Below are 19,704 nucleotides of genomic sequence, written 5' to 3' on the forward strand. Positions count from 1 at the left end.
AGAAATGAAAAAAAAGAAGTAAAATACAAATAAATGCATCGTTCGTGTTATACTTACAGTGTACAAAGAGAAAACAAACAAACAAACAGACTAATATAGTAATAATTAAATAACATATGGTACAGGTTGTGTCAAGAGAATCGACACCATAAATAGTAAATAAATAACTAAATTATCACACTGGTCGCATCTTTGTTCTTAATATCGAGCAACGTCGTCGTCGACTGCGACGGTCTCGTCGACTTCATGTTGGTCTTTCCTATATTCTTGAAGCTCGAGCACAGAACCACCACCGAATACAAAGCACCGACGACGCCGAAGATCGTGCCGAAGAGGACGTCCCACCAGTGATGTCTTCGGTCCGTTATCCTCGTCAATGCGCACAAAGGACCCCAGATGAAGACGACGGCGATAAGGAATGGCTTCGATAAGGATCCGATCGTGTGGGTCGGAAGCCGGACTTGGATGTACGCCTGCAAAAGAAAACCGGGAATAAGGACATTGTTGCATGGTAGAGAAAACACAAATTACACTTGACAATTTCATACCAAAAGGAAGCATTGTATTATTTCACGTGCATTCGCATTACAAGAAACAGTAATAATCTATAATATTTACATTTTCCTTATGGAACGACAAACACAAAATAATTATAAAGTATATAGAAATTTGTTTTTCTCGTAATATAAAATTATTAAATCAGGTATGAAAATTACGTTTCTATTAATAAAAGCTTTTTATCAATAAATTTAAATGCATTCACGATTCTAATAAACATAATGATCAAACATTCAATAACATAACAATTATATAATTACATTTAGCACGAGTCAAAATATTCTTATAAGACATTTAAAACAATCACATTTGATGGCAAACTTAAACAGATTATTAAGCTCATAACAACAAAATTTGATATTAAGAGAACCCTTTTAAAAAAATATAATAAATTTGATTGTTGGAGTTGTTTTAATTAAAAAAATATCAGACGAGATAAATGAGATAGATTTGCGTTGTTCGATTGAATCGTGCACACTACAGTGGAAACGAAACGTTTTATGCTATTGATTTTAATTGGGGAGGTAGCGGCAATTATACGTGCGATAAATTTGATTCGCCCATTGAAATGCTGGGATTACAAACGAGAACCTGCCCGATGGGCGCACCGACAAATAAGTTCATTAGTGTTTAATTAAATTCGCTATTTGATAATTTGCGAACGTATTGATTTTACCATAAAACGTCTGCATCAACGAGTTCATGCTAAAAAAAAGAGTATAAAATAAAAGCCTCCACCCTCGTCTTCCTTGACAGTAATAACAATGCTATTTACTTTCTCCAATTCTCTGTTTATCTCCAACATAAACAAGAATTAGAAGGTGTAATAAACGCAGGAATAAATGTACTTTTTTTTATTGTTAATAGTTTTGTGAATATTATTTACTTGTTACTCTAGTATATTTCTTTATATTTTGAATACATATTTTACTCCATTTTTTTACATAACTTTACAAAATTACTTTAAAACTGATACTTTTGCAATTAAAAAGAATTATGAAAATAAGCAAAAAAAATCACGCTCAACTTTCTTTTAGGAAGTAGTTTCTTGTCATGTTTATGAACAATTATTTACATATAATCTGTGTTACGTCGATGAGTCACGCAATTTGTGATTCCGAAATACCACGCCTTCAATTATAATTACGAACACTCATCGTTCCACAATTTCTCTTCAATTAAAACATTCGAATCTTCTGAAAATGAAATCGATATTCTTAGTTTGATTGGTTTTATCATAATTCTGTTGTGAAAAGATTGATTTTTTCACTATTTTACAAAATCGTCCTTAATCGAAAACCCAATTGTTTTGAAAACAGGAAAAGCATGCTAAAAAAAATAAAAAAATCGTTATGACTACCAGAGTTTGTATAGTCAGATTGATCAAGTTTTATTAACGCGTAGTGTTTTTTATTTTACTAGAAATACTTGGGTAAGTTGTAAATTAGATGATTTGTATAAGGGGTAGTTATTTCGTGATGTGTATTCGCGATTTACGCGTTACATGTTTTCTGTTTTTATATCATCTGTGACATTTTGATGTTACATTTTGCGGTTTGCACGTCGGGGATGATTTGATTGTGTGTGTTCGTTTGTTTTCTTTTTGCTTTTGTTCTTGCGATGTGCATGTGCATATTATGCGGGCGAAACAGGATGAAGGTGGAGAGAAGGATAATGAGTGAGGGAGATGAGGAGGTGGGTGGAGGACGGTGTGCAGCTTTTTCATTACTGGTAATGCGGAAACGGAGCAACGAGCTGGGTATGAGAGGACAAAGGAACAATGCTTCGACGAAGTTTGCAATACATCAGAGCGAAAGGGATCGAAGTGTACTCACCGCCAGGAAGACTGAGACGAACATGCCGAGGGCGGAATGCCCCGAGGGAAAAGATCTCGAGGAGTCGACGATGAGGGTGCGCGAGTAGACGGTGCTGGTGCAGACGTAGTCGGTGATGAAGGTGCCCGGTGTGCATGAGGCGGCGACGTCCGGAACGCATGTATCCAAGAAGTGTGGTCTCATCTCACCGGCTATCACCTTGCACACCTCGATCACGAGCAGCGTGAGCACCATTCCTACCAGCATGTCTCTGTACCATCTCCAGGACACCTCCAGCACCAGCTTGGTCTTCGAGCCGAGACGCAGATATTCCACCAAGGCGAGAAGAATGCACGATCCGGCGAAACTCACTGACAACAGAAGGGTGTTGGAGATGGTGTCCCCTTGGTATGGGAACGACAGCGATGGATCCTTGCAGTAAAATCCTCTCTTCGTTTGCGGTAGGAAACCGAACTCCGTCAATCCCACGATCAGAGACACTGCAAAACAACAAGAAAAACAAGAGATTGAAAACACGGAATCTCTAACAAACATCACTTTGCAACAGTCGCTTACGTAATAAGCTAAACTTTCCGCGACTCATGCTAGTCGTGAACCAGAATAACAGAAATCATTCCGACGCTTCCATCAACTTCATTTCTAAACCGCAGAGACAATGTTTCCGTTCCCTTTGATAAATTCCCGACCAAGTTCGGATTAACCCTGGATATCACTATCAACGCTAGGCGCCGCAACCAGAAAAAAAAAAACTTATCTCTATCATAAACAAACACAACATCATCTGATATTTGTAATTAAACGCTCGTTATTATTATGGTGAAATAATGATTGTAATACTTTCGTTTTACTTTCACAGCAGACTCAAAACAAGAATGAACACACTTTTCTTTTTCAATATAGTATAGTATAATGTACATAAACGGAATATTAATTATTAAATTATTTCTATTATTCAACTGTTTTATTATATATAATTTAATTAAGACAATATTAGTTATAAACAGACTCTACAATAATCACTGCTTAATCATATCATAAAATATAAAGTTGAATAATTTTGTAGCTATATTTTATACAATTTATTGTAAACAATTTTAAAACTGAAATCGACGTAATTGAAATCACATAAATGTTCGACGCTTGGTAAAATTGCAACTGGGTATTGATTAAATTCATACAACTGAAGCAAATAATGTATTCGCACAATTATACTGTATTCGTTGCAATTCATATTTATTTTTTAACGCTCGGCGAATTGAAAATTTCAATTTATTACAAGTGTAAACTTTTTCATTTAATTTTTTTTTTGATTGAAATTTCATTATATTGAAAATTGCATTTATAATATCTATAAATTATAAAATAGTTAAATGATTTTGTTGTTTCACCGTGACGTCTTTTGATATTTTATTTAGTAATTATATATTTTTTAAATTGTCTTAAAATATTTTGGAGTGCGTCTTGTAGGTCAATTCATCTTCGTTTGAAAAGTACGGTATGAAATGAAACTATAACAAAGATGATTCGAGTGTCGCAATCATGCGAGTTGTTAAACATGTTCCATCGAAAGCGCAGTGTGAGAGAATTGTGCTCGGACTCTGTGTCCACGTCATTCACCATTTCAATTCCATTTTCAGCTTTCAGTTTTCAGTCCTTTTAACGGACGTTTTTACTTTCGGAGGGAGCTTGGTGAAATGTGCAACCAGTCAGTCGAAGGAATCCGCTTCATTTCCTCCAATCGTTCAATTTTCTGATAAAGTACTCCGCAGTGCCGCCTCCGAGGCCCTCCGAGATGCGATTGCGGCTGTCGCAACGGCCCCGGCCGTTACGTAATTCATATTTTTCTATTATCTGCACGGATCCGCGCGGAAAGTAACTTGAGGATGAACGTATGCAGCTCGTTTATCTCTGTTTGTTAGTTACGTGCAACAAAAGGACCAGTATTTCCGCACGGATTTTTGTTTGTTTGTTTGTTATACATTGACCGTTATACTTATCTATATGCCACTGATCTGGCACGTTTTAAATTTTAAAACATTTATGAATTAGTTAAGAATACTCAATTTTTGCAATTAGTGTTCAGTTTGCAAATATAAGATCGCGATTGATATTCAATGGATAAGCTTTCCCGATGGATAGTTACCATTATGATGATTTTAAACATTATTTATTACTTAAATCTATATACTAAATTTAGTGGTTTGCAACGCTTCAGCCTATCTGTGCTTTCACTGTTGTCGAGTAGGCCAATAGCCAGAACATTAGTATGTGACTCCAGTCTAACTTGGTATCTACTACTAAATGTTGCTATTGTATCCTCGACCATATCTATGTGAAGATCTTCGTGTATTTGTTTATTCTTGATGAACCACGAAGCTCGAACTTAGGCATACTTCTTAGGCATTTTGATTGGAACCTTTGTATAAATAATACTGGCCGCATCCCACTTTATATGTAAGTTATTTATTTTCCACTGATATCTCCAACCTTCAGTTACACATATGTTAAGCAAATGATCCATTATTAGTTGGTAAATTTATTTAAATATATTCATTAATTATTTTTTTTAGTTTATTCATGTCTCTCCTTGTTCTGACATAAATCGAAATGATAGACAAATTATTTTTTTCAAAATGCAATTAATATCAATCAATATAATTTTAACGCTTTGTTACCTAAACATAGTTAAAATAATAAAAAAAAATCTTTGGATTTCTTTAAAAATACATTAAAATTAAATTTCAGTAATATTTTCAATGAAAAAAAATGTGGTACTTTTTCTTAGGTCTGTTTCAGGTCTCTTTATAATTTAAATAATGACATAAATGTGTCGATACTTATAAGTAGCGTCAGACGACAAAGGGTTAAATAAAAGTGCGGACATTGATTAGTCCAACTGATATTATTGTACGTTTGTATGGATATTTTTAGATTAACTTAGAGTAATGTATATAATCAAGTATATATTATCGCATTTACATTAAGCTTTAAGAAAACTGACCTATTTGTTCAAGTTATTAAAGAAATGATTATTTTATGTTTATACATAATCCATCAATATTTGTTAAAGCTCTACTCCTTGATATATCACTATGTTCATGTTTCCATAAAGACACGTGCATTACATACATATTAGACATTATGCTTTTTATTCAGATTTTCAATAAATACTTTGAAACTTTATTTGTAATTTTTTGATTTTTTTTTCTTATTATATACTAATAAGAAATACTAATTTATGGTGTATTCTTATACACATTTTGATAAGACATGAATACATTTTTGTTACCATTGTTTCAATGAGTAAATCTTGCACAGCGAATTTAAAAAACAGAATCAACTGGCAAATATATAATATAATTAATTTATAAAATACGAAATGAACTTAAATTGATGTCCCGGATGAATCTGCAAATTGCGACCAAATTAAACAATTAAAAATAATTGGGTAGACCATAGAAAATTAGTATGATTATGTGTACAAAATTTGCATTTGATATGCGAGTAATGCCATGAGTTATGGGTGGACTGGACACGCCAGGAATATTTAGTAGGTGATTTTGATGGAAATTGAGTGAGCGAGCTAGCGAACGTGTGTACTTTATGAGGGGGGAAAATCGATGATTTTCTGCGCCTACAAATATATTGTTGTTGATTGGAGGCCGTATCAATTGAAAAGACTCGACCTCCTCCCCCCCAAATTCATATGCAGCTTCCTCATTACGGTTATAGGACCTAGGTAGGAGTTACTCACCGATGATGATGATGATTCCGTTAACGAAATAAGCCGGTCGTATGTGGATCTTCTTTCGCTTCAAGTTCTCAGGTGCTTTGTTTCGATCGTGCTCGGCCACGTTAAGACACACCGAGTCGCTGGGCCTTCGAATTGGTGGTGTAGTCGTGGCCATCATTTTATTTTCCTGCAATAACAATAAAAAAAATAATAATATGATGACGAGGATTTAGAAGCGGTATCTCGGAGTGGAGGAGAATAAGATCTGAATGATGGTAGAAGACGACGATGTTCTTGAAAGTCTTGAATTTAAAAGTCCGCTATCTGCAATCGCAGACTGCGAAGCAGGTATTCTTTCCGGTATCCCGGTTGAGCAAATGGTGAGGACAAAGTGGAAGTAAAGCAAACACGATAATAACATTATCTAATCTAAGGTGTGCTTCGGTCGAGAAGAACATTGTCGCATTTACAGTTTTTACTTTGGTTTGTCGTCATACCATTTCGATGATGGGTTCGGAGTTTTCGAAGAACATGGTGCACTGTGCGATATTGCTGTTGAACTGAACACTTTCGCAAACATCGAATCGGTATTTATAAGTACATAATTATAATTGCAAATTATTTTGTTTTAATTGTCGCTTCTCAATCGAATCAAGGAAAACCTGTGCGCACGTTTGAAAAGCCTACCTTAGGTTTCGAATCCATTATCAATATCACATCATAGCATCACTTGAAAATAATTTCTATTGCGTAAACGGACCACGAGGAGGGAAACAAAGGATTAAAGTGGAAAAAAGAAAGCCCAACGGTCGAAAGCACTGGTAAAGTGTGGGGTATTGTCGTGTATTCCGTGGCCTGCGGTAATCTGCTGGTGTGCTTCGTTTATTGCGCTCGTACACGGGCATAGGGGGACAGGAAGAATAAATTAGGAGCATTCGAATAGGGGTTCCATTAAAACAAAAACACGTCCCCTCTGTTCCCCCCCCGCGTGGCAGCGGCGGCGACGGCGTCCCCCATTGTCCGTTTACATAACAAATCAACTGCACTTCTTCGACGACCACAGCCAACGCTTCCAATATTTCATGGGGTGTCCAAGAGCGCGCGATAATCAATAACTCACCAATTCGTGCAGAAACCTTAGTCTCTCCTCGCACAGTTTTGACTTAGCCATGGTCTCTCTTCAACGGACACTCTTCGTCTAAATTGGACTTCTTCAATAATTCTTTTAGATTTTATCGAATAAATCATAACATCTTTACGTAGTCCGATCAACTCTTTAAAAACTAGTTTTTTTTATTATTACTTTCAGTCGCGCAGATCAAGTCAAACTGGTCTAAAAGTATTTCTTTCCGGACCTCATTCTCATTGTTTGCGGTAAGAAAGCAGGAAGTTTAGTCACGTTCCATGTCGCAACAGGAACTTTATACGCAAGACAACAACAGCATTACTCTTTCTTAATAATTTTGTAAAACATTGTAACCTTCTTCAATTTCATCAATACAAAATACTCACAATTTATTTCATTGAGAGCTAAAACCTGAGCAATCTGTTACTGTTTATTTGTGTGAAATATAATCAATATAATCAAATCTTTAAAATCACAATTAACAATCATTTGCAAAACAATTCATCTACAATTTCTTCAAAAAGTTTGACTTTTTAAAATATATTTGAATTAATAAATTCAGCACTAATTAATAGCTAAATGAAAAATTTAGACAAATTTGATTAATATGTCTAATTTTACTATTTTAAATTAGATTATTCAAAACAATCCAAATTTTTTTTTATTGCACATTTTGAATATATCTGAACTTAATACTGCAATATTGTGACTTGATTTTTATTTGCAAATTTGTATATTTCCTATAATTGTAAATCTTGTAAACTTTCAGCAATATTTAAATTAGATATAATGTATTGATTATAATTAATCTTCCAATTGCAAAAATGTAATAAATTTTGTTCAGATTTTTTTTAATATTATTAAAAAGACAGTGATTTGTATGAATTGCAAATACTTTGTTTTTTATATTTGAGCAATATTTTCCAATACAATGAGTAAACTCCAAAAGTTAATTAATTTGGAACTGACACAAATTAATTGCGATTATTATTGAAAACTGCGTTTTGCTCAAGGATACAAATTGGTAATAACATATTTGCTGTAATAATATATTTTTTTAATTATTTTATTTATCGTGCTGACAAACAAAATTAAAATATCACTTTTTCCTACTTTAATAAAATTTCCTATTTGCGGTTTGCTTTTCCTAAATCCCTGTCTACGTGCTCCTTTCAGCGGCATTTTCAGAAACGCTTTACGCACTTACTATATGCTCCATTACTAATCGTTCATTCATTAGTAACACTTTACTACACCATCTTATCAATTCTATAATTGTTCAGAATCAACAAGTCTTTTACTTTTTTTATATTAATATTTGCATATTTATAATTAATATATTTATTAAAAATGTAACGTATTTATTAGAAATAGTGGAAATTCAAGGTTCGAAAATTTGCGTCAAGAAATGATGCAGTATGATTTATTCGTAACACATACAGAACGCTGTTGCATGATATTTAAATTGCATGTTTTATTTATGCTTATTTTTAAATTTAATTATTGTAATCGTCGTACAAGAAAGAGTTTATGATTTTCGAGGATATATTAATTTGTAGCAATTAGATGTTGTGCTTGTAATTCAGGACAACATATATATTTTTTTTTTATAAATTGATTCGAATACCTATAGTATTTGCTATAATTACTAAAATTCAAGTAAAAGATAAAGAAAAAATCCATATTCTGCTAAATGATGTAGAAATAGTAAACAGTTTAGTAAATAATTTAAACAGCGAAGAATTTGAAGAAATAAACCATCAAGATGATGAAGAACTACAACAAAAAGAAATTTTGATGAAGAGTAATTGATGGTATTAATTGATATATCTACCTCAGATGTATACAAATATATGGATAAGTGATCTACTAAATGATGTAGAAATAGTAAACAGTTTAGTAAATACTTTAAGCAGCAAGAAATTTGAAGACATAAACCATCAAGATAATGAAGAACTACTACGAGAAAAACTTTGATTAATTGATACATCTGCCTCAGATATAGAAGAAAATATGGATAAATGATCTGATTAATTAATAAACTGGTAATAGTCAATAAAAATTAAGTCAATAATTTAAGCAGCAAAGAATTTGAAGATATAAACTATCAAGACGATGAAAAACTACTACGAGAATAAACTTTGATGAAGAGGAATTGATGGTATTAATTGATACATCTGCCTCAGATGAAGACAAAAATATGGATAAGTGATCAGCTAAATGATGTAGAAATAGTAAACAGTTTAGTAAATAATTTAAGCAGCGCAGAATTTGAAGAAATAAACCATCAAGATGATGAAGAATTACAACAAGAAGAAATTTTGATGAAGAGTAATTGATGGTGTTAATTGATACATATACCTCACATGTAGACAAAAATATACTTTAAGCAGCGCAGAATTTGAATACATAAACCACCAAGATGATGAAGAACTACAACGAGAAGAAATTTTGATGAAGATTAATTGATGGTATTAATTGATATATCTACCTCAGGTGTAGACAAATATATGGATAGGTGATCAACTAAATGATGTAGAAATAGTAAGCAGTTTAGTAAATACTTTCAGCAGCAAGGAATTTGAAGACATAAACCATCAAGATAATGAAGAACTACTACGAGAAGAAACTTTGATTAATTGATACATCTGCCTCAAATATAGAAGAAAATATGGATAAATGATCTGATTAATAAACTGGTAATAGTCAATAAAAGTTATGTAAATAATTTAAGCAGTAAAGAATTTGAAGATATAAACTATCAAAACGATGAAGAACTACTAAGAGAATAAACTTTTATGAAGAGTAATTGATGGTATTAATTGATACATTTACCTCAAATGAGGACAAAAATATGGATAAGTGATCTACTAAAAAATGTGGAAATAGTAAACAGTTTAGTAATTACTTTAAGCAGCGCAAAATTTAAATAAATAAACCATTAAGATGATGAAGAACTACAACGAGAAGAAATTTTGATGAAGAGTAATAGATAGTATTAAATGATATATCTACCTCAGATGTAGACAAATATATAGATAAGTGATCTACTAAATGATGAAAATAGTAAACAGTTTAGTAATTACTTTAATCAGCAAAGAATTTGAAGATACAAAACCATTAAGATGGAGAAGTACTACTTTGAGAAGTGAGTTTAGGTGAAGAGGAATTAAATTAAATAAAAATAATTTGAAATATGTAAACTTTTAATTTATAGCCTTTTCTATCTATAAAAATTTATATTTATAATAAAATAATGATATTTTTTATAAATTAGAGTTTATTTTCATAAAACGGTCACGCTGTACCAACTAATCGCGTTATAGGAGAAGTAGAATGTATACATTATTGATCAAAACACATTTCGACGGAAATATTGAATGGAATTTTATAAATAGAGAAATTATGTATTATGAAATTACAAATAATAAAAATAATTAAGGACAATAAAAATATGAAAATATTGAAAGTCTTTATAATTAATTCTAATCAGACTGTGTAAATACGCAAAACATGTTTAAATCATTTAAATATAATAACAACAAGTTGAAAATTATTAGTTTATATAAAATATTCGGAATGCAGAGATAAGATGAGATCGATGATTTCGTTTTGTTCTACGAAAGGTATTGTCGTCTGCTCTAAAAGGACTTTCAGCAGAAACTCTGCCAAATTTTGGGTTTCTGAGTTAATCGATATCCGCACTTGACACAGTTCAAACAACGATTATCTGCCAAGAAACGCAGATATTAAAATTAATATAAACATTCTTTGATCCATCCGAATAGCTAAATTTGGGGTAGTAAAATCTATCTCTATTATATATACAAATAAAGCTTTTACACGTCTAATGGTATCTCGACTTCCTGACCTAATCTATCCGTTAATGATAAATCATTTGACCATTTTCATCTATCATTATCACGTTTTTTTTTTCACTTTCGTTTACGAACAACGCTATCATTAATTATTGTTAAATGATGGCCCTGTCTGCGGGACGCAATAAAACCAATTTTAATCTATAAATCCATCAGACTGAATTATGATGGTCTCTGCTAGGATGCAGGAGGGTTGTTAACCTTTCGCTTCGTATCGTTCTACTCTCACAGATAACTTCTTTACTTCCAGACTACAAAGGTGTTAGGATCATTGTTTAACGATAACATATGTTTAAACAGCAAATGATGATATTTGTAATTTTTTTTTTAGCGAAGCACGAAATTCAAAACAGACTCAAGTATTATTACAATGGAATAGGAAAATTCTACTTACAACAAATAATCTTTATGCTAACTGTTTAGTTTGATGACAAGCGTAGACAACAAAGTTAATTGACGATTTAAAAACTTGCTAAAACATATATCTTATCTACAAAGATTAGTCAAGCAGGAAAAATTACTCAAATTAAGTAAAATAATATAATATTATTTGCATCTATTTGCATCTATTGATAATAAATTGATAATAATATGATTTATTTCCCGTAAATATTTTAAGTAAAAACCTGTATTTTTTTATTTGAATTACTATTTATAAGTGAGCAATATTTTTGTAATATTTTCTTTAAGAACAAGCTATGAAGTTTTAATAACAGTTGAATATAATAACATATAAATTAATAATTAATAAACAAAGCAATATTAATTTAAAGAAATAATAATAAGTTTACTATATTAACAAAACAATAATCAATGCTTAATGTAACAGACAAAACACATTATTTTTAAACATTTGCTCTTAGATATTTTCGGATTACATTTTCTCTTTTGACATTCTTCAATTTATCTATATTTAAAAATTTACTATTATCTAAATTATTGTTAAAATCTAAAGAAAATCTAAAAGAAGCTTTAATATTAATAATATTAATTTACATTTAACAGTTGTAATTATATAATTAGAACTATAAATAATTGTTAAAAGTGAATAATTTAATAATGAATGAAAATATAAAATTAATGATGCTAATATACACAACAGACTCATTAAAATATTGATAGTTTAACATTAAATTAATTTAAATTTCAACCGTTTAAAATGTTAATGAATATCTAATAAAACGCATCAAAATTTACATTTTATAATAACTTGAAATTAATATTCAAACTAAATTAATGAATTTTAATTGCATCGAATAATTTATTTGAATTTGATACAGGTTACATTTATTAAGATATTTTACTATATGCAACCAAATACACACAAGCAGTTTTAATATGCAAATAATGTGAAATATATTATAGAGTTTCTTTAATTATATAGGTTAAATTATGTGAAATTCTTTAATTTGAAGTTAATTTAATAGTAAAAAACCTCAATTATAGTAATTTATAACTTAGTTAATTACGGTAGAAAAACTTATTCATTTTTAATATTATTATAAGCATTAGATTTTGTATATAAACAAATAAATATTATTTTTAACTTATTTAAATAACAAAGTATGAAACATTTTTTTTTCGTGTGTATTTTAACATTGAAGAAAACAAAAGACGAGCAAACAGACAACAGACAGCAAAACAATTGAGAGTTTTCGGTTAAGGCCAATTTGGCGGTAATTAAACATGAATCATGATTACAGTGTGTGTGTGCACATCCTGGATTGGTCATGTTTTCAAGACGTGATGTTACGTTTGCTAAATGAACGTTAATTATGACGTGCAGCGCAATTACTTGCACGTAATTAAATTAATCAAACAAGTAGAAATTTCGGTCATTTATTTGCGTTGCGACAAAACAAGGATTTGTTATTATTTATGGGTTTGTTATTGTATTAAAGAAAGTAATCAATTTTGTTGTTAATAAATTCGAATGAAATATGTTTTTCAATTGTAATGGTCGACATTAGGTTGAGTTAATGGACATGGACATGGAGCGTCGCAAAGTGCCCCACATAGCGATATTATTTAATGGACACAATAACGACATTTGCTGCGTTCCACATTTACATTTCACGCAACTCGACCCACGGTTATTAATGCACCCGAAAGAAAAGAGTAGAGAAGAAGAAAAAAGAAAACAGTATTTGTATACACGATCTTTCACTCCCAGAGTGAATAAAATTCACTTTTTTTCTTTTCTTGTTGTTGTAATTTTATTTTTGGGTTGACTCTGGAGACATGAATTATGGGCATGTGTTACATATATTTTAATGGATTTTCACATAAAGTCATGTAATTGTATCTGCTTTTCGTAAATATATATTTTTTTTTTCAAGTCAACTAAATCATTTAACTTAAATTATGATTGAAATAAGGTTTAGAATAATCTGAAACCTGTTTTATATAAGTTAAGCTTTTGGAATTCTTTATACAATAGAAGAGTTCTTAAATCTTCTGTAATTAGAAGAAAGAAAAAAACGTTTAAGTTAATTATAAATTTCATTTAACTTTAGTTTCAAACCATATTAGTAGCTTCTTATCAAGTGATCCAAGTTCTTTGTACAACGAAAACAAACTTACATAATAGTTCTTTGGTCTAATTACAAAAAAAAATCAGAAAATGTTAGAATGATGACAGATTTAAATAAATGTTTATTGCACAATCTATAAGAATTAATGAGCGTAATTTTTGTTTACCGATTAAATATTTGTAGGAAAAAACGATTAACCGGTAAATTTGTTATATAAACGAAAGTTGTAACATCTTTAGACTATAGTTTTTGTAATTGCAGATGCTACCAATGTGTCACACTGCTTAAGTTTATCTTATAGAGTTAAATTTACAATTCCCATTAAAATAACAGTAATTATTAAGTAAATAATATGTGTTTTCATACCATATTTTATAATTTAAAAATATATTTACATTATTCTCGGCATTCTAACTACCCTTTCGTATTCCATTTAATAAATAATGAAATTTTATTGTTATTATATTACAATTGGTTTTATTTAAGTTTTAGTTGAAATATTTACATCTGCAAAGATAAGAAACACCTGAGTTTTATTAAACACCTGGATTTTAATTGAACACCTGCTATAAGAAACACCTGCGTTTTTATTGAACACCTGCTATTAGAAACACATGCGCATTTATTGGACACCTACGTTTAACTGAATACCTATATGAACACCAGCGTTTAATTGAACACCTGTATGAACACCTGCGATAAGAAAGACCTGCGTTTTTATTGAACACCTGCGTTTAATTGAACACCTACGTGAACACCTGTGTTTAATTGAACACCTGCATGAACACCAGCATTAAGAAACACCTACGTTTAATTGAGCACACGCATAAACACCAGCGTTTAATTGAACACCTGGGTGAACATCTTCGTTTTTATTGAACACCTGTGATAAGAAACACCTGCGTGAACATCTGTTCATCTATATGCATATCTAATAGGCTGTTCTATGTCTTTTTGTTAACTAAAATATAAAATATTTCGTTCATAAAATCATTTTTGGCGTACTATTAAACATCTTCATGTGCAACATCACTTTAAATTTCCGAGTTTTTCTTTTATCAAAATTTACCACTAATTTCATTGGCCGAGAAAAACCGGTTAACCGATTACCGGTAATGAAACCATTTGAATTTCAAGAATTGATCATTAAAGTAATCTTAGATATGAGTTACTGGAAGAGATACAAATTATATAAATTCTGTTAGAAATGTGTAGAATATTCATCAGTATTCATTAGTAGACTAAATATGAGACGTATTGTTTTCATTATGATTACTCTAGTGACTAAATATGATCGTTTTCCACAAAAAATAAATAAATTATAATTTATTGTACGATTAATATTTTTATTAATAATTTTTGAGTAAAAATCTTTGATTTTAATGAACACTTTTATCTTATCCAAATTTAAATTGTAAAGTTCTAAAATAAGAGCGTGAAAATTTACAGAAAATATAATAAGTGCATTTCCTTTGAAGCAGTATTTTTAACACTGTTCCAGTTTCGGCTCATCATACAATTTTTTTTGAGTAAATTAGTGTACGTTATAATTAGAAAATCGAAATTTCGTGCGTGATGGCTGTTGGATATTCAGTCGAACGTAATTGTGAGATAATTGATCGTCGATTGGAGCCTAATACGGAGCGATAGAGATAATTAGATTTTCGCCGGATGCGAAAGTTCGTTTACCTTACCTCATTTAATCTATACAGATAATTGATAACAGATTTTACTACAATTCATTGCTACAAAGTAATTGTTTATTGACTGAATGTGTGTAATTATCATAATATGATAATTGATTTCAATTGAAAGCAATTGCAGACACTTATCAAGTGTAAATTGCAGATAATAATAATTAATAAATAAAGATTGTTTATATTATTAATTGATGATTAAAACAATCTTTGAAATAATCAATTATATGAAATGAAATATTGTTTAGGTATTGTTAATTGGTGTAGAGTAGTGATGCAATAGTGTGTTATTTTGAGCGTAATAAGCAATAAGTGAGAATATAGAAAACTCGAGAAGAAACGTGATTATGTTGGATAACAGCTCGGTAGTAATAAGAAATTGGATGGATCGAGGACCAATTTGCCGTCCTTCTAAGAAGGAAAGAAAAAAAATGCACGAAGAAGATGTGTCTCCAGGTTGTTCACCCGTTGCAAGAGTCAAATTGTCTTAATTACCACATCGGCATTAAAACTGCGAAGATCCTATTTTCAGTATTCGAGCACGAAAATCAAGTGTGTGAATAAAAAAAGAAGTAGAGTTTTGATTAGAGAAACAAAAAAAAACAAAATCGTACCCCCATGCTGACACGCAGCATCTGCTGCTAATTAATGGAACCATTGGTGCGTTGTCCAAAACTCCCTCTCCCTCACCCGAAAAGCGCTACAAATGTCAATTTAATTAATATCGATGGGGGACATCCGTCTTGTTCGTCCCTTCTCCTCTTCGTTCCATGTTTGGCTACGCTTTTATTTTTCCAACCCCGAAACTAAATTGGAAATGATTATTTAAGCAGGGAATTATGTAATAAACGTTATTGCTCAATTAGTCGGGGCCGTTGCATTTAACTCAGTTTCGTTTCATTTTACTTTGTTTTTCAATTCTTGTTTGATTCCAACAGTCTTTTTAGCATATTGCGAAAGTTGAGATGTTGCAGTTCGGAAAGCGCTGTTCCAGGTGCTGCTGCTGCTGCGAGAGTTCCGCTAAATTACGAAAAGTTATGCGACCGGAATAATTATTACGAAATGAAAAGAAGAAAGTGATGGCATTGAATTGAAACTTCCACTCTGATTATTTCAATGCGTTTAATGAACGTATTCAATTCATTACTAATCCCAATATTTGCAACAATTACATTAATCATTTGTAATGTATTCTTGATAACATTCAAGTTTTAGTTTTGTTTCTATAAATAATCTAATGCAACTGAGTTTTTAAGGTAACTAACACCAAAAGTAACTTCTTAACTTGCAATTTTGGTTATATTAAAAATCTTATTAACTTGCACAGCATATTGAGTATAGTTAAACATGAAGACATGAATACGTGCATTTAGGAAATGTTTGAAATTTGATTGAAAATATTCATTGTATAAATCAATTGTTTTATGTCTTCAATGAAACACGATTCAAAATATACGTTGTAGTGAAGAACAATAGAACCTAATTCTATTATCCGAGTTTTAGTTTTCGTTGTATAAGATTGAAACATTATTGAAATGATTTGTTGGATGATGAGAATCAATAGACACTTTACTGTTAAGATTTGAGAGATGTTCTTTTTTTTTATTTGTTGGTTTGTGGGCGTAAATAAGAAATTGCTTTTTGTCACAAATCACGGGGCGGGAAAGAAACGATTTATTCGGAGCGGACGTTGGAAGAACAAAGAGAGGTCAACTGGTATTAACCGCCCTGAGAGTGAAAAGACATTGTTCATGATGTACAATTCATGCTGATTGATGGTAGGAGTGGTCGCATTTACAGCTCGGATAGAAATATTCAAGATTCGAATTCTTCATAAATTTCAAATAAAAATATTATTAAGATTCCTAACGTAAATCTTAGAATTATATTGTTTTGTAATATAAGTGTACGAGTATTAATATTCAAATATTTAGCTTGTTGCTATAAATTTTAACTAAATTTAATTAAGGTATTAAATATAATTATTTTATTATGTTAAAGTTTCATGATTATCAATTTATTAGAAACTTTAAAATAATTTGATATTTCACGAATTTTCAAGTTTATGTAAATTTAAATCATATTAAGATACAAAAAATATTTAATATCATTTCTTGCCTTATGATATAATACATTTCTTATTATCATTGCATTATAATATAGAGAATTAATCAGTTTAGTTTTCAATTTTTACAAAAATTAATTATTATAATGGAAAAAGTCCAATTAATAAAAGAATAATTAAATATTGGATTGTTCATTAAATAATCATAAATATTAGAACTGCGTCATTTTTTAGTGATATTTCATAGCTATTCGTTTTCGTTTGATATTATGTATATGAAATCATTGTATAATGATTTCTTTGTAATAACTAAAAAAATCATGAATGTTTAAACAAAACTATGGTGTGAGTAATGCGAAATTCCGCGAAACCGATTAAATAAAATACACGATACACGCGAATCCGTCTAGTGTAATAAGCAACAACTTACGTTCGATCGGCACTCTGCACACGGGTTTCACTATGTTTTTTTTGTTGTTGCTGTATTATTTAGCATCCGGTATTCACAGGTATTTCTTTGTTTGTTTTAGTATGAATTACATATCGAACTGATCTACAGCATCGTACCATGCTCGAGATTAGACCCCACTCCTTTGATGACATACTTCGAGTATTGATAAGATGGGATTGCTGATCGGCAGATTATTGTAAATAAATGCTTGGAAGACTTTGCCGAGGGAATTCTTTTCGATTCCTTTTAAAGCTTCAAGGCTGCCGGATGAAATTGTTTAAAGGAATTCGTAAGAGTGAATTAAGCGGATGGGGGGCTACGCAGTGTGAGAGAGATGAAAGCCGGTTTTGTATCTGTCGAATTCCCTTTTGGTATTTTTGTGTTGCAGTTAGGTGCAACAAGTACTTACGTAGCACATGTCTCCGCCGATTGAGTAGATTCCTGGGTTGTTGCTGTACATGGCGATGAAGAGGTCCTCGGTGATGGTGAGTTCACATGGAAGGATACACCAGCAGCAGCAGCAGCAGTAGACCGGTAGCTTCACTGAACAAATATTAACAAAGAGGTTGGAAAGATACGCGCCGTTGGTTTTTGAGTGCGAGTCGGACAGGTAGAACCAGGTGGTATGAGTCGGTTTCGACCTCGGAACAACACTGACGCATACTTTCGAAAGCGAATGATATGCGTTCGGAATGGTCGACGAATGTGGTGGTATGGAATGGAAGGAAGGTATTATGCTTCTTCTCTTCAGGGGGGACCGACGGGCGAGGAGGGATCGTATTGTCCGATGCGCTCAAGTTCAAGATGTCAACTGACTTCGAAGCCCTCTGGAGCGAAGCTCCTATTGCGTTAATTAAGACAACACTCGTACTACAAACGCACACCCAAATGCACATGATGCATGTCTCTCTGTCTACTACTTCACTATCTAACACTATCTGCCACTATCCTAGATAACAGCACTTTTCCAACGCGATCTTATTATTTATTGAATTCTTCTTCTTTCATTTTATTTTGCGCACGAAAGTCTTTACTTTTGTCGCGATAAACGTCCTATCAAACTGCAAACACCAACAGCATTGCTTTATCAAAAAAAAAAAATGTAATCAGAATAAAAAACACTTTCTGGAAATCCATACTCAAATTTAACAACAATTATATAATTATATTAAAGTAAAATTATCCCTCGTTTTACACAGTAGATAGTATCTTGAGAAAAACGCGTAAATCTATTAATTTTAACATTTATTTATTAAATTTATTTTTTTTAAACGGTGTAAATAATATACCGTGTAAAACGAGTGTAATAATTTACAACAATTTTATAATTTAATTTAAGAATTTTGAAAGTTTACTCAAACTGTTGATTCATTAATATAAATAAAAATATAAGTATAATATTAATAAACTTATAATAAAAATTTATTATTTGTATATCTTATAGAAAAAAATACGTGAATGGAAATATAATGCAGTCTGTTATTAATGATAATGAACCTGTTAGGAAATAGAGAAAAATAATGTCGTTCTCTTGTTTACAAACAAATTCGACAGAACTTCCAAGTGCTAACAAAATGTAGATAAATCCGTTGGCAAGTGTAAACATTGAAATACGCGATAACCAAACACAAAACAATAATAAAGCAAAAATTAATTAAAAAGAAAGTTTGTTATTCTTTTAATCTTGTAAACTGAAAAATTACGCTTTTATTTTATTAAACAAATATTTTTGTTTGTGTTTAGTCGCTCGACTTCAATTAAATCGCAAGAGAAATCATTGCTTAACTTTTGAAAATGTCCTGGTCATCTGATGTTTCTCACCTATTT

At 31.1% G+C, this 19,704-nt stretch overlaps 1 protein-coding gene across 3 annotated transcripts; it reads right to left on the reverse strand.

Moving 5' to 3' along the window:
• Positions 1 to 19: 19 nt before the first annotated feature.
• Positions 20 to 18,864, reverse strand: LOC108562872 (uncharacterized protein T28D9.3-like). 3 transcript variants are annotated; one of them, XM_017921364.1, is made up of 4 exons: positions 18,287 to 18,864; positions 6,148 to 6,313; positions 2,394 to 2,872; positions 20 to 473 (listed from the first exon to the last, which is right to left on the reverse strand). In XM_017921364.1, exons 1-4 carry the CDS (start codon positions 18,335 to 18,337, stop codon positions 168 to 170), a joined length of 1,002 nt encoding a protein of 333 aa, XP_017776853.1. In that variant the 5' UTR covers positions 18,338 to 18,864; the 3' UTR covers positions 20 to 167. The 3 variants fall into 3 exon arrangements, with proteins under 3 accessions (XP_017776853.1, XP_017776855.1, XP_017776854.1); XM_017921366.1 differs by lacking the exon at positions 18,287 to 18,864 and adding an exon at positions 6,814 to 7,052; XM_017921365.1 differs by lacking the exon at positions 18,287 to 18,864 and adding an exon at positions 6,624 to 6,750.
• Positions 18,865 to 19,704: the final 840 nt, after the last annotated feature.

Source organism: Nicrophorus vespilloides, unplaced genomic scaffold (assembly GCF_001412225.1).
Source record: "Nicrophorus vespilloides isolate i.1.1-1 unplaced genomic scaffold, Nicve_v1.0, whole genome shotgun sequence".
Classification (NCBI taxonomy): Eukaryota; Metazoa; Arthropoda; class Insecta; order Coleoptera; family Silphidae; genus Nicrophorus; species Nicrophorus vespilloides.